This window comes from Castor canadensis, chromosome 4 (genome assembly GCF_047511655.1).
Source record: "Castor canadensis chromosome 4, mCasCan1.hap1v2, whole genome shotgun sequence".
Lineage (NCBI taxonomy): Eukaryota > Metazoa > Chordata > Mammalia > Rodentia > Castoridae > Castor > Castor canadensis.
In genome coordinates this window covers 20,305,725-20,321,725 of record NC_133389.1, presented here as the reverse complement: position 1 = coordinate 20,321,725, position 16,001 = coordinate 20,305,725, and the positions used below count along the sequence as shown (strand labels likewise).

Sequence of the window (16,001 nt, the reverse complement as noted above, 5' to 3'; positions counted from 1 at the left end):
CCAGATGGCTTCGTGTCCTTCAGATATACATAAGAAAGTTATGTTGACCGTGTGCTTCTCCTGCTTCTCTGTTCCCCTTTTAAAGGGGACATAACAAAGAGTTAATTTAACTGTGCTTCCCTGTGCTAATGTAACCTTGACACATAATACTTGGCACGCTTTTTCTGACCAAATGCTCTCTGTGTAAAAGGAGTTTATAAAAGCAGTAGTATACTTCATTGAAGTGGCTATTGAGCAGGACTCAGTAGTCGCCTCATCTTTTAGTCACTGTGCTCAGCCTCTTAGTATAGTTATTAAAAAGTCAAGAAATTACTATGAACTTCATGATATTTAATGTTGATCATTATTTAGTTTTTATTTTTGATGAATCTGTGTGTCACTCTCAATCACTAAAATGATGAGAAATTTTAATTAATTTCTCAGCCCATTATTGATTATAATAGCCAGTTATTTCAAATACAGCACTAGATTATGTTTATTTTTAGAATTGAAGGTTAATATGAAAATATTTTAATTGACTGGTTTTTAACATATAAATGGCCAATCTCCAAACCAAATTCCAAAATGAAATTATTCAAGACATAGAAAATTTTAAATGGAATTCAAGTGATAATACAAAGTAAAGCAATTTTTTAAATGCTTCTATGACTGTTGTTAAATGTTCCTGAAAGTGTTTTAGAAATTCATTCCTTTCTTAGCAGGCATTAACGTCTGTATGTCCTGTGTGCCTTGCTGGACCAGTGCAGGCTCTTTGGCTCAAGTCAGGTCAGTCAGGTCGTGTCTACCATCAAGGGGCTTGAATTTGATTTCCCAGGGATGAAGAGGTCAATTAGTGAAGTGTGGCAAATGCTGGAATCAAAGGGTGTTAGGGTACACAGAGAAGAGGGAGAAGGAGACTTGGTGATTGTTCAGTTGATCTACTAAGCTTTCAAGATGAGGACTATAGATGCTTATCCGGCGCACAGATCCTCTGACTCCAAAATCTACACTGTTTTCCATGTGCAGAATTGACTCTCATTATATTAAATGCTGTTATGAATCTGTAATTAAATGAATCAATGACAGCTTTGCAAAAATTGTAACATGTACCCTTATATTTTACTTCTAAGAATGAAGAAATTCTCAAGGAATTGGTACGTAGAACTGAGCAGTATATTTAATGGCTGAACTATTTGACTTCTCAGTAGATATTAAAGTCATGTGTAGTGGCCAGGAGGTATGTAACTTTAAAAGTCTTAAAGTAAAAATTTTTCACATTTATATTAAACAAATCAATTACCTACATTTTGGTAGTACTGACATTGAAATTTACAGCGTTTTGTGTTGTTTTGCTGGGTCTAGCAGATTGACCTTTGTCAGAAAACATTTTAGCATGTTTTTACATGTAAAATGTAATTTATATTAAAATGCTTTCATTCATCTGTGACCTCTAAATGAAACACTACTCAGTAACCATTGTTAGTTATAACACATTAGAACTGTGGCATGCCATACAACCATTAAAAATGTTGAGGTCAGACCATTGCTACTGACATAGAAAGGCATCAGAAGAGAAATTAAGAGAACCAAACAAGGCTTAAATTCACTTTTGAAAAAGAACACTACACACACTCTCACACACACACACACACACACACACACACACACACACACACACACACATATAGTTACTTTCTGTTTATTTTTTGCTGGGGTTTGAACTGACACTTTCTTGACAGGTGCTCTACCACTTGAGTCATACCTCCAGACCTGAGCATAGTCATACATGTACATATGTACCTGTAAAGAGGAAAACAATCTGGGAAAACAGCCCAGGACAGTTCTGATGGTTATGGTTACCTGGAAGGGAGTTAATGGTTGGGTAAAGAGTAGCTTTCACTTTTAACTCTTTTTCTGTATGATTTGTCTGATGTTTTCCTCCATTGAGTATACTTTCCTATAGAATTTGTATATATTAAGAACAAATAATCCAGTTAATAAATGGGCAAATGAATAGACAGTTCTCAGAAGAATAAATGCAAATAGCCAATAAATACATGAAGCAGTGTTCAACATCTTCAGCCATAAAGGAAATGCAAATCAAAATCATACCAAGATTCCATTTTACCATCAGAATGGCCTTCATCAAGAAAACAAACAGCAACAAATGCTGGCAAGGATACAGGGAAAAGGAACCCTCCAACACTGTTGGCAGGAATGTAAACTAGTGCAGCCCCTATGGAAATCAGTATGGAGGTTCCTCAAAAAACTAAAAATAGATTTACCTTTTGACTGCTGTACCCCTCTTGGGTATGGATACGAAGGAGTATAAATCCATATACATAAGAGATACCTGAATACCCATGTGTATTGCCACTCTGTTCACAATAACTAAATTGTGGAATTAGCCAAGGTGCCCTACAACTGATGAATGAGTAAAGAGAATAGGAACATAGAATTTGTTTATGTTAAAATACATTGAATGAAAGAAATAAGAACTTGTTAGGAAAACATTAAAGCCATAACATAGATAAGATACAAAAACCAAAGGTAAAACAAGCATGTATACTTTTGAACTGAATCAAAAATATCAGTCTAGATGGAAGAGTTAAAGGTTTATATTTTCAGAGATGGTTTGTCTTTTCTTAAACTTCATTATTATGTAGACAGACTGATTGATTTTGCTTTTCAAGTAAAAAGCTGAATCAGCTCTGTTCACCCTAAATGGGCACTTAAACTACAGTAAGGAAATGAACGCTGTCTGCTTTAGAGCAGTGCATGAGCTCATTTTTAAAGAAACCCCTCGAAACCTATGAAACCATAGGTTCTTATCCCGTATGGTGATAACAGTAGCTTCTTTCTTAACCTCCAGGAAAATTCTTAAATCGGTAACCATTCTTCCTCAAACTTTGGATAGTAAATAATTACAGGTATTACTCCTATACCTACCACAAGTAGAAATCCCTCTAACCGTCCTGTTCCATTTCCTTCACCTAAAACCTCCCCAACAGATGGCTGTTTTTCACTCTTCACGTTCTTCATATTAAAACAAAACAGGCCCTGGGGTATAGTTCAGTGGTACAGCATTTGTCTAGCATACCCCAACAGATAAATTAATTAATTAAAAAACAAAACTAAATTTAGACTTTTCAGCAATATTCCATTTCATTATGTATCAGCAAGTATATTTAATTTTCAAACTGTTAAAATGATAGAATCAAAATCCATATTATTGTATTAGCAAATTTAGATGAAAACTAAAATAACTTGCAATTATGATCTGCTTATACTTGCAAATCATAAATATTTGTAAATATGCAAATTAGTATATTTCGGGCACCTTTATTAGCATGTCAACACTCATTTGCACTAGAAAAATAGCAGATTGACTACATCTTATTTATTCTTTCCAATGTAAACATTCAGAGATGCTGATGACCATTACAATCATAATAGGTAATAACATTAGCATGTATTTAACATAGTAAGAGCTTGCTATGTGCCAGACATTCTTCTTAATACTTCACTAGTATTACTCATTTCATTCAACAACCTTAATAAGTACTATCATTGCTCCCATTTGACAGATGACACTGAGCATGTATAATTTATGTAACTTGCCCCAGATTACAGCTATTAAGTGCCGAACCAGGCAATAAGAGAACTGTGTCTGAGCCATTAGGCAACACAAGGTAGACATGCATGGTATTTTCTTTGCAGAAATCCTGCTCCATGGGCATTCCCAGAAGCATTTCCAGTCCTTCCTTTAACACCCTAGCTATGGGGTGCTATACTATAACAATTTTTTTCAGAAGGAAAATAATTCATTTATTAACTACTCAGCAGAAAATACTAATTGACTATTTACAATACTCACAGCCTGAATGGAAACAGTGACTCTCAAATGGAATTCCCCAGGCCATCACCATCCCAGTTGAGGGATCTTTTATTTGCTCTTTTGAACTGATGCTGTCCACTGGAATGAAGTACTTCTAGAAAACATCCCGCTACCCATAAAAACCAAGAACACAACTCCCTCTGAACTGATGCCTTTACCACAGCCACTTTGATGTCTGTAAATCCCTCAAGCATGTGGATAGCATATATGCACTTCTGGGGGTCATGAAAAGGCTTTGTGAAGTACCTCATTCTATACAAAGTCTCTCTGCCATTGTAGCTATGACATCTCTGAGGGTTATTAACCAATGCTATTGCTTCAGGACCAACTTCTGAATCTTCTAGCTTCACTCCTCACATGTGTGTCTCTCAGAAGGAGCTCTTTGACATCTTGTGCTGTATGGCCAAGGGGTCAAGGGTGAGTGTTGTCACTGATACATTCATTGGCTCATTGCTCCCCTATGGAAGTCCTGTCATTCTTTCCTGTAGAATCAGCTTGCCTATGTTTGGGACTCAGATCTTCCCCGCATGGTGTACTGAGAACATATCATGGATGATATCTTCCCTATCTAGTATGTATGAAAAATAAAGTAATATAGTGTGTTGCTGATTAGTCTTAAATAAATTTTCTTTACTTTAATAATTAATTCTGCACATATATTCTGCAGAATATAGTCAAGTGGATCAATCTAAAAAGTTATTTCTTGACAATTAGAACATGGACATAGGTATTGTAAATTTTTCTCCTATTGTCCAAAAAAGTAGGAAATTTGACAATATCAACTGAGGGGGCATTTTTGGTGAGAATTTAAGAAAACAGTTTGGCTATCAAAAAAATTAATTGAAGATATTCTTTGATCTAGCTTTGGTGAATCTGTCCTACAAAAATACTCAACTAAGTATACAAGAAACTGTGTGCACAATCTAACCTAAAGATTTCTGTCTGTAGAAAAGAAATGATTAAATAATGAGAGCACATTCATAGAACTATAATGCATATGTGAGGAAAAAATGACCTGATATCCATGTACTGATATGAGAGGAAAGAGGATGGCCCATGCAACGCTAAGGGAAGGAACCTGTGTTGCAGAATAATGCATATAATTTTATACCATTTTCATATTCAAAGCTAGAAAAAGCTCTTGGAAGTGCTCTAAATTGTTAACAATAGTTACTCTTTGGGGAAGCGTATGAGAGAGTGTTTCTGTTTTTCTTTTTAGAAATTAATATTTCAATTGCACATGTTTGTGAAGAATAATTCAGCACACATATGCAGTATATAATGATATTGAGGTAGTTAGCATTTTCATCTCATTAAAATGTTTAATTTGTTTAAATTGTTTTTAAGCTTTTGATTGAACATATTTATGAGGTACAGTGTACCATTTTAATACACGAACACAATGTGTACTTGTCAACTTGGGGTAATGTCAACATCTCTTTATCATTACTTTGTGTTTAGAGCCTTCCAGCTCCTGTCTTCTAGTTATTCATAAATATGTAATAGGTTAGTGTGAACCATAGTCACTCCACTGTGTTGTAGAACACTAGAACTTATTATTTCTACATAGTTGTATTTTGGTACCTGTTTCCCAAGATACTGCTATCTGTCTTGCTTCCCATCCTTCCCAGCTTCTCATAATTACTCTTCAACATTCAGATTGACATTCTTTAGCATTTACATGTGAGAGAGAACATGTAGTGTTTGTCTTTCCATGTTTGGTTTAGTTCACTTACTAACTGGTCCTCCAGTTTCATCCATTTTCTGAAAATGATAGGATGTCATTCTTTTTATGGCTGAATAGTACTTCATTGTATAAACATACAACATTATTTTATCTACCACCCCATTGATGGACAGCTAGATTGATTCCTTGTCTTAGCATTGCACATCATGCAGCAATAAACATATGGGCAGGTACCTATTTAATATGCTGATATAATTTCCTTTGATAGATAATTTTTAACTTTTTGAGGAATATTCATACTGTCCTCTATAATACCAATTTACATTCCCACCTTGTTTAAGAGTTCCTTTTAAAAGGTGAGATCAAAAAGAATTAACTTAGAAGGTAACACACACGCACAGGAAATCAATGTGAGTCAATGCCCTGTATAGCTATCCTTATCTCAACCAGCAAAAACCCTTGTTCCATCCTATTGTGGCTTATACTCTCTCTACAACAAAATTAGAAATAAGGGCAGAATAGTTTTTGCTGGGTATTGAGGGGGTAGGGGGGAGAGGGAGGGGGCGGAGTGGGTGGTAAGGGAGGGGGTGGGAGCAGGGGGGAGAAATGACCCAAGCCTTGTATGCACATATGAATAAAAAAAAAAAAAAAAGAGTTCCTTTTCTCCACATCCTTACTAACATTTGTCATTTTTTTGCGTTTTTTATAATAGCCATTTTAATTTGGAAGAGATGATATCTCACTGTGTTTTTTAATCAGTGCATTATTTTAATAATTTATTAATCCAAGCATAAAACATAAAATTGCACACATAATGGGGTTCTGTGTGCCATTTTGATACATGTATACATTTTGTATATTTAAATCAAGCTAAATATATCTATCATTTGTTTATGGTAAAAAGATTCAGAAGATGTACTTTATAGATTAAAACTATAGATAGATTAAACATATAATAAGCACAGGTGTTTTTGTAAGTACATACTACCTTAATACTTTTTAAAGAAAAACTCAAAAGCTTGTGAACTATTTTAAATCGATGTTAAGAACTTCTAAAAACAATGGGTAAGAATTGGTCATAATACCTCAATTATTTATGAAAACACATGTGCAAATGCCCTAGTGACTGATACATAGTTGGTAAAGTTAACTGCAAGTAGTATTAGTTATTGTTAGTGAATCATATTATCTTGAGAAAAGAGATGTGTCACACCCCTAGACTTAAGGTGATTTCATAATGAACTAAAAGTTCATTTTGGATTAATTAAAAAGTGTTTCTTGTTGTATTTGAATGCTCTGTGCAGTAATAACGACATCCTGAGCTCTTTGCAGATTACAGTTAACATGATTTTTTTCTGTCTTCCTCCAATTCATATTTCTGCTGAGAATGGCATGTTTTCCTTTTCTAAATTGCCTTTTTAAGTTTTACACATATTCTGTTACCGAGGTCATTTTTAAAATAGATAACATGTTTAGCAAGGACCAAAAGGGAGCTATGGATAGGGAATGCTGCAGTTGCTGAATCTCAGGCACTGGGTGCTTCGCCCATGCAAGCTGCTCACGCTTGCATTCCACATCATCAACAGCCCATTGCGGTGGCCACACCCCCTGTAGTTGAAGTCACAGCTGTGGCCTTGAAGAAATGGATCATGGCACTCCTCCCCAGTCACTTGTTTTAGTATTTAATAATGATGAAAGAGATTCTTTCTTTTAATTATGTTTGATATGATAATACCACATTCACTGATATTTATGTGTGGTGATATCAAATTCTTAGAATCATTTTTATTTCCAAGACAAACAAAAATAGATTTTATTGTGTATATCATTATTTAGACTATTCTTGCCTTCTTGAATTTTAGCCCGTGACATCTTTTCTAGTTCCATAAGGTAAAATTAAATAATTTGTATTTTGTAATTGTCTGTCTCATGCTAATATACCCAGATCCCTCAGGGGGGGCAGGGGTCATAGATAGCTTCCTGTAAATCTGCAATTGTTTTTCTCAATTTAAAATACATTTTTAAAAGGATCACTGGGCAGTGCTCTTATTTCTTGATTTCTGTCTAACTTTTGGGGACAGTTTTTGTTTCTTCTGTGTTCATCTCATTTATTTTAGATCCATAAAATATTCATTGATCTTAAAAAATTCATGTTTAGCATAGTTTATGCACTAGTCACTGAAGAAAAAGCATGGAGTTTCGTTCTTCTTACTACATTAAACTTCTTACTGCTATATCCTGCTCACTTGGATTGTATTTATATCTTTATACACCAGCAAAAGACAAAGTCTCTGATAGAGGGAAATAAGCAATAAACAAAAGTTTTATAGTCTAGTATCTCAGAGGTGATAAGTATAATTTAAAAATAGAATGCTGGGTTAAAGATGGAGCAGGGCTACTGTAGCTATAAAGACATCCTTTATCAGGATAACCTCAAAACAGGGACTCATGAAGTGAGGGCATGAGCAGCTGAGATCTTGGGCTGATAGATTTTCAAATAGAGGAAACAGTAAATGTCAGAGCCCTAAAGTGGGAACCCTCTGAATATATCCAAAAAAGCACAAGGAAGTTACTATGCCCAGAGCATCGTGAGTAAAACGAACAGGAGATGAGGTCTGAGTTTTGAAGGATACCTGTGAACAGAAGAGAGGAGATGTGATTTGTGGTTGGCACGGATCCTGCTGATTGCATGTGGGAAATAGCGAAAGGGTGGAGATCGGTGACTTTGAACTTTTGAATGATGGCCATCTCAGCCCCAGCAGGAAATATGTTTTATGTCAATGCTCAAATCCCCTTTATTTTTCTTTCACTTGCTTGCATGCTATGTTTCCTCTGACTTCGCAGGATTTCCTTTGGGCCCACTTAATAGAGGAGAATTTCTGTGCTAACTTGAATATAATAGAAGGATTCTTGGCAACTTATTGCCTAAGAAATGTGACCCAAGTGACACATTATCATCATAGTGAGCTGGAGACTGAGATGCCATTGCCAGAGGCTCAGTGCACATGAACCTTGCCTGTGGGCGTACATCAAGACTAGAGTAGCATTAAGAACTGTCGTGGAACCACATTTCAATCCACTGGTAGCTTCAGGTATAGGGACAAGTAACGCACATCTCACATCCTTAATCTTGACAGCCCCACCTGGCAGACTGGTTCCAGGAAGAGAGTGGTATAGGGGTGTGGTGAGCCCTGAATGCCTCCACAGTGATTGGCTCACTGAAGCTAGAGGGCATCCCAGTGTAGCAACTGCATATATACCACAGACTTCCTCTGTTAGGTGAGCCAGGTGTAAAAAGTTTAGTGTAAAAAGTTTAATAAGGCTAGGCGTGGTCAAGCATACCTGCAATCCCACTACTAGGAAGGCAGAGGCTCCTAGTCCGGAGGGCTGTCTCAAAAGAAAAAAGAAAAAAAAAAGTTTTGTAAGAAATCCTAAATTGAAAACATGCCATAAGACCTTCACTGTCCAGAATTCTTTAAGAGGTTGTTTGGAGCTATTGTTCTAGTAGTAAATTGCAAAGAATGAAAAATGCGGATCTGTAATATATGGTCCTTTCAGACAGACTAAAGATTTGATACCAAGAATAGATTTGGTCTTTTTTTCCCCATAAATAATGTTGTTTGTAGATGATGTAGAAGGATGAGGTTGATAGCCAGAGCATAGAAACTGCACAGTGTAACAAAACCTCTTTAGAGTCTAGTTTAACTAAGACTTTTGTCACCACAAAATATTGTACCATGTTTTGCTTTGACAGGCATTACATTGAAGGTGATATTACTAAGTTTTACAGAAGGGTTTGGGCACTATTGTTAAATCTGTGCAAATGCCCCTGCAGTTTTGTCTTGCTGTGGCCATTAACCTAAACAGATAAATATTTCTGAAAACATTTGTTAAATATTAAATACCACGTAACTCTAATAGGATTTAAATTACATGTGGGTATATGTATACAGTGATGTTGATATTAACACAGATATACATACAATGGTGTCCAATATTTAAACCATCATAATTATTGAATAACAACACAGTAAATGGGGTTTTTTTTAAGCTTTTCTAGAGCATTTTTATTTTCAAATGTTACAATATTAGATTTCGAATGCTGATTTCCACTCCCTGTCGAGGGAAAATAATGTGATATTTTCAACAGGAAAAACTTTGAGAATTAACTTTTTACCAACCACTTAGTAGTAGGGAGGCTTTACATGTTTCAGGAGCTTACTATGCCTTTCTTCCCTCAAACCAGTGTGCAAGGATAGTCCCCTTCTTGAACACGGCAAAACCAGCAAGACAATCTAAATTACTTTGTGTCTTCTGTGTGACTGGAAAATGAAGCTCTGATCTTCCACTGAAGCAGAAAGAGTTGCCCATAAAAGAGGCTTAAAGATGGGACAAAACCAATCATTTCATCATTTGGTTATAGATAACAAACAGAAGTTTTAAAACATAGCAGTTTGTTTTCCAAATTCATGAACTAAGTATAAATATTATAATGTTTATTAATGCCAAAGAGGTCTCTCAGAGTGTCCTGCTCACACCTTCAGGTTTGTTTCTCTTGGCCTCTCTTTCTAGAATTTCAGAAATGGTATCCCACACCCCAGTAGTTTTTTACTGTATATCTACCTCAAGAAAGCATTAAAGAAATGGCATTTTCCTCTGTCATGTTTTACCTTCCCCCTCCCTTTAAAAAAGATACTAATAGAAAACTTAGCGTATCATGAGGAACCAGGAGCCAACAATGAACAAAGAATCATAAATTCTTGATGCAAATCTTCATAAATGTTTAGGGACCGCCACTTGTTCACCTGATCAACTCACACTGAGATCACAGGAGTAAATAATGAGAAGTATACTTACAACTCTGGGGCTGAGGGTGAGGCTCAAGTGGTAGAGCGCCTGCCTGTCAAGCGCAAGGCCCTGAGTTCAAATCCTAGTACTAGAAAAAAAAAAGTAAAAATAAAACTCTTTGCAGCTATGAAGTCATATGGGATTTACACTTATAATAATTTTGTTCTTAAATCCAGACCTTAGCCATATGGATATGAAATCAGTATGACAGAGCATAGATCAGGACTTCAAATACTTAATCCATCAGGAGAACTAATCTAGAAAAAAGAAAAATAAGTAATAAATCAACCTTTTATAACCTTTTAACCTCCCTGTTTTTATGCAATGCAAAATAAATACCAAATATGCTTATTCGTATGGCAGTAGCCTCTCAGTATTTAGATAAACTGATAAGTGGAAGAAATCTAGGGAATTTGCAGGACAACTTTTTTCTAATTTCATTCTAACTTGCTGAGAAGAACTTAGGTATGATCTTTGTGTGGCCTCTTGAGATGCTCTGTTAGAAAGTATATCTCACTGCTCAATGCCATAATAAGCCATGAGAACATACTTAAGTCAAGTAGCAAGCCTTTTCAAAATCTTTCTCATTTCTCTTCAGCTAGAAATGTTTGCATAAGTCGTTGCCATAAAACTAGATTTCCATATTTAATTTTTGTTGTGTTTAACCCTTATTGCTTCAAAAATCCAAGGGTGTTTATGATAATTAAGTTGTTTTCTATTGAAAATATTTATTAACAGGCCTAGGTGGTAGTCTACATCAGTTTTCTTTCAACTGACTTAAAAATTACCAAAGTGAAGCACTTTTGAAAAATCTGAGTGTTTATTATACATATGTTTAGAGCTGGCTTTAATCTCTGAAAATATTACTGTCCACTTCCATGTGCAGGTCATCTCACCTGTTTTTTTGTTTTCATCGTTGTTGTGAAAATATTCGATGCAGGTTCTACATGGTCAGCTATTACGAGCGGAATCACAGAATAGCAGTGGGAGCGCGCCATGGTTCAGTGGCCCTGTATGACATCCGAACTGGAAAATGTCAGGTAAATAAATCATTGTGACTTCCTCTCCATAAAGTGTGGAAGTTATTGAAAGGAAAGAGAGACTAGCACTTCATCGGTTGACGTGCTGAGCTGCTGGAACATTACAGATAATGTTAAAGGGATCGATAGTTTAATGAAGGACTCAAGGATTATAGAGCCCTACTGTCTTTAGTCACTGGGACTGAAGGGCTCCCCAGATGGGTTCCTAACAGAGTCCAGGGTGGGGTGGAACCACTTACAGATGACTTCATAGTACACTGCTTCTTTTTTCAAACAAAATTTTCTTATTTTTGATATATGTGTCCTGAGGGAAGAAATTAGGATACAATGACTGAACAAAAGTTTAATTTTCTGTGTAAGAAAAATGAGATATCTAGCAATTATAAGACAGTTTGGTCAGAATTCATAAAAAGAGGACATGATCACATTTAATATGTCTCTAAAAAATGTAAATTGATGCCCTATTTGGAATCATAAGATATGCTTTTTTATACTTTTATAACACTTTTTATGCTTTTATAAACCTTTACTATTTATGAAAAATTCTTCTTTTTTTTAATTTTTTATTTTATTCATATGTGCATACAATGTTTGGGTCATTTCTCCCCTCTCCCCTCCCCCCACCCTTATCCCCCCTCCCTTACCTCCCCTTACCCCTGCTACCAGGCAGAAGCTATTCTGCCCTTATCTCTAATTTTGTTGAAGAGAGAATATAAGCAATAATAGGAAGGACCAAGAGTTTTTGTTAGTTGAGATAAGGATAGCTATACAGGGAGTTGACTCACATTGATTTCCTGTGCATGTGTGTTACCTTCTAAATTAATGCTTCTCAAACTAACCTTTTCTCTAGTTCCTGGTCCCCTTCTCCTATTGGCCTCAGTTGCTTTAAAGTATCTGCTTTAGTTTCTCTGCGTTGAGGGCAACAAATGCTATCTAGTTTTTTAGGTGTCTTACCTATCCTCATACCTTCCTTGTGTGCTCTTGCTTTATCATGTGATCAAAGTCCTGTTCCCTTGTTGTGTTTGCCCTTGATCTAATGTCCACATATGAGGGAGAACATACGATTTTTGGTCTTCTGGGCCAGGCTAACCTCACTCAGAATGATGTTCTCCAATTCCATCCATTTACCTGTGAATGATAACATTTCATTCCTCTTCATGGCTGCATAAAATTCCATTGTGTAGAAATACCACATTTTGTTAATCCATTCATCAGTAGTGGGGCATCTTGGCTGTTTCCATAATTTGGCTATTGTGAGTAGTGGTGCTGCAATAAACATGGGTGTGCAGGTGCCTCTGTAGTAACCTGTGTCACAGTTTTTTGGATATATCCCCAAGAGTGGTATTGCTGGATCATAAATATGGTAGGTCAATGTTTAGCTTTTTAAGTAGCCTCCAAATTTTTTTCTAGAGTAGTTGTACTAGTTTACATTCCCACCAGCCGTGTAAGAGGGTTCCTTTTTCCGCGCATCCTCGCCAACACCTGTTGGTGGTGGTGTTGCTGATGATGGCTATTCTAACAGGGGTGAGGTGGAATCTTAGTGTAGTTTTAATTTGCATTTCCTTTATTGCTAGGGACGGTGAGCATTTTTTCCTGTGTTTTTTGGCCATTTGAATTTCTTCTTTTGAGAAAGTTCTGTTTAGTTCACTTGCCCATTTCTTTATTGGTTCATTAGTTTTGGGAGAGTTTAGTTTTTTAAGTTCCCTGTATATTCTGGTTATCAGTCCTTTGTCTGATGTGTAGCTGGCAAATATTTTCTCCCACTCTGTAGGTGGTCTCTTCAATTTAGAGACCATTTCTTTTGTTGAGCAGAAGCTTTTTAGTTTTATGAAGTCTCATTTATCTATGCTATCTCTTAGTTGCTGAGCTGCTGGGGTTCCACTGAGAAAGTTCTTGCCTATACCTATTAATTCCAGAGTATTTCCTACTCTTTCCTGTACCAACTTTAGAGTTTGGGGTCTGATACTAAGATCCTTGATCCATTTTGAGTTAATACTAGCATAGGGTGATAAACATGGATCTAGTTTCAGTTTTTGCAGACTGCTAACCAGTTTTCACAGCAGTTTTTGTTGAAGAGGCTGTCTTTTCTCCATTGTATATTTTAGCGCCTTTGTCAAAGACAAATTGGTTATAGTTGTGTGGCTTCATATCCGGGTCCTCTATTCTGTTCCACTGGTCTTCATATCTGTTTTTGTGCCAGTACCATGCTGTTTTTATTGTTATTGCTTTGTAATATAGTTTGAAGTCAGGTATTGTGATACCTCCAGCATTGTTCTTTTGACTGAGTATTGCCTTGGCTATTCATGGCCTCTTGTGTTTCCATATAAATTTCACGGTAGATTTTTCGATCTCTTTGATGAATGTCATTGGGATTTTGATGGGAATTGCATTAAACATGTAGATTACTTTTGGGAGTATAGACATTTTTACTATGTTGATTCTACCAATCCATGAGCGTGGGAGATCTCTCCACTTTCTATAGTCTTCCTCAATCTCTTTCTTCAGAAGTTTATAGTTGAAAAATTCTTCTTGATGAGGGTTTTGATCACCTGATTCTCAGAATATTTTAGGTGGGTGCACTAGGCAAGTCTGGCTCCACTCGAGATAGAGATATAAGAGATTATTAAATGCAGAACTTTAAATCGTTTTTACCTCAGATTCACCTATTAGCCAATGGTAAAAGCAGGGCTAGGCTTCACCAAGGTCCTGGCAAAATGAAACATATCGAGAAATGGGGTCAAGGCATAGCTTCTTATGTTCCTTGAGAAATAGAGCCAAGCTTCTTATGTTTCTTGGAGAATTTATTAATGCTGATATGTTTGACTATATTGCAGTATTTGGAATTTCCGGAAGGAATATGAAGAAATTCAAAAAAATATGGCCAAAATGCCTCTTAATACTAATAAACCATTAATTAATCCTACAAAAGCTTCCCTGGCAGCTTTCCATGAAGTAGTTGTAAGAGGTTGGGGGGGTAAAAGTTTCAAGGGTCATGCAAGTTTTAGGGGTACTATTTGAAAATTATGCACATTTCTTTGTATAGGCTCTGAGTCTCTCTTGAATGAGTATGCATTGTGTATATTTGCACAGATATTCACCACTCACCATAATTATTTAACTGCTGAAATATTGGCATGTGTGCTCCCCACACACGCTGTGAACATATTCCTTTCTTCTGGCCTGTCACCGAGCCCACTCTCTGAAAGCTTGTTCAAAAATTAAATTACATGTTATTTTTGATAGTCTTTCAAAAGAGAGACAGTCTTCAAATAGCATTTTCAGAACCTCTTTTGTAAGACCAATTTTTTTAAAACAAAATATTTGTAGATACCTATTGGGTACTGTGTGGTATTTTGATACATGTTATATTGTGTGGTGTTTAAATCAGTTTTAACATATCTATTTCTCTTTAAACATTGACTACTTTTTTTGGCAGTACTGGGAATTGAACTCAGGGCCTTATGCTTGCTAGGGAAGTGGTCTACCACTTGCGCCATGCCCTTTCCTTTTGCTTTTACTTTGTTTTTGAGATAGGGTAACAAGAACTCTTCCTCCACAGGACTGTGGAGAATCTACAGGATCCAAACCATGATCCTCCTACCTCCCCCTGCTGAGTAGCTGGGGTTTCAGGAACGCACCACCACGCCCAGCCCCACTGATCATTTCTTTATGGTGAAAATATTCACAATCTTTTCCTCTAGCTTTTTGAAATGTACAGTACATTATTGTTATCTGTATTCATCCTCCTGTGCAATAGCACACCGTAGCTTTTTTACTCATCTCTCATGGTAACTTATTACACATTGATCAACCTTTTCCTTCCTCCTTCTTTGAATCACTGGTAATCAGACAGTTTTAAAAAGAAAATTATAATATGTCACTATATTGCAGTCTTGAGAATATAAACCAGGAACATCTACAAGGTAAAGGCGAGAGAGAGAGAGAGACCTTGTTAAGTTCTTTCTAAAAATGAAGTGAGAAAATCCTGTGTCAGGGAAGACCCAGTTGCCATCAGCAGAGAAATGAGACAGTGTGAGAACAGTGAGCTAACCCAAAGATGAGTGAAGGAAGAACACAATTATGTATTAATGAGAAAGAACCAAATTGTTCTTAAGTTATATTTCTTTCAGTTTTCTTCTAAGTAGTCTCAGTGATGATCTTGGTAACATTCAAAAGTAATGTTTTGAATATGTTGTTCTTTTAAATTGAAGTACTTGAGATATACTTATAAAAGGCATCTTTCTTAAAAGGAATTATGATCCATTCATATTCCATCTCATTCTCTATACATTATTTTAGTACAGTTAGACATTTACTATCCCCATGACTTTTTTCTACCTCATCTTCTTGACTTTGGTACCCAAAACTATCATTATTGTCAAAGAAGTAACATTCCTTCACCTTCTAGTGCTGTGTGAAAGGGAAATGTACATTCAGGTCATGAATAAAAAGTTAAATCTCTAAAATAAATCTGAACTACTCTTGCCAGTTACCATTTATGTCCAGTGAACTTTTAAGAGAGTCTCTTTATTTTTTTACTAGCACTGTA

At 36.0% G+C, this 16,001-nt stretch overlaps 1 protein-coding gene across 6 annotated transcripts in view; it reads left to right on the top strand.

Moving 5' to 3' along the window:
• Wdr7 (WD repeat domain 7) overlaps positions 1 to 16,001 on the top strand; it is a 329,483-nt gene that overhangs the window by 253,107 nt on the left and 60,375 nt on the right. For 5 of the 6 annotated variants that reach the window (XM_074069754.1, XM_074069755.1, XM_074069752.1 and 2 more), the window contains one exon: positions 11,353 to 11,452. The exons of the other annotated variant lie outside the window; for it this stretch is intronic. In XM_074069754.1, coding sequence (XP_073925855.1) covers positions 11,353 to 11,452 — 100 coding nt within the window. The remainder of the gene's footprint in view (positions 1 to 11,352; positions 11,453 to 16,001) is intronic. 6 annotated transcript variants of the gene reach the window in all.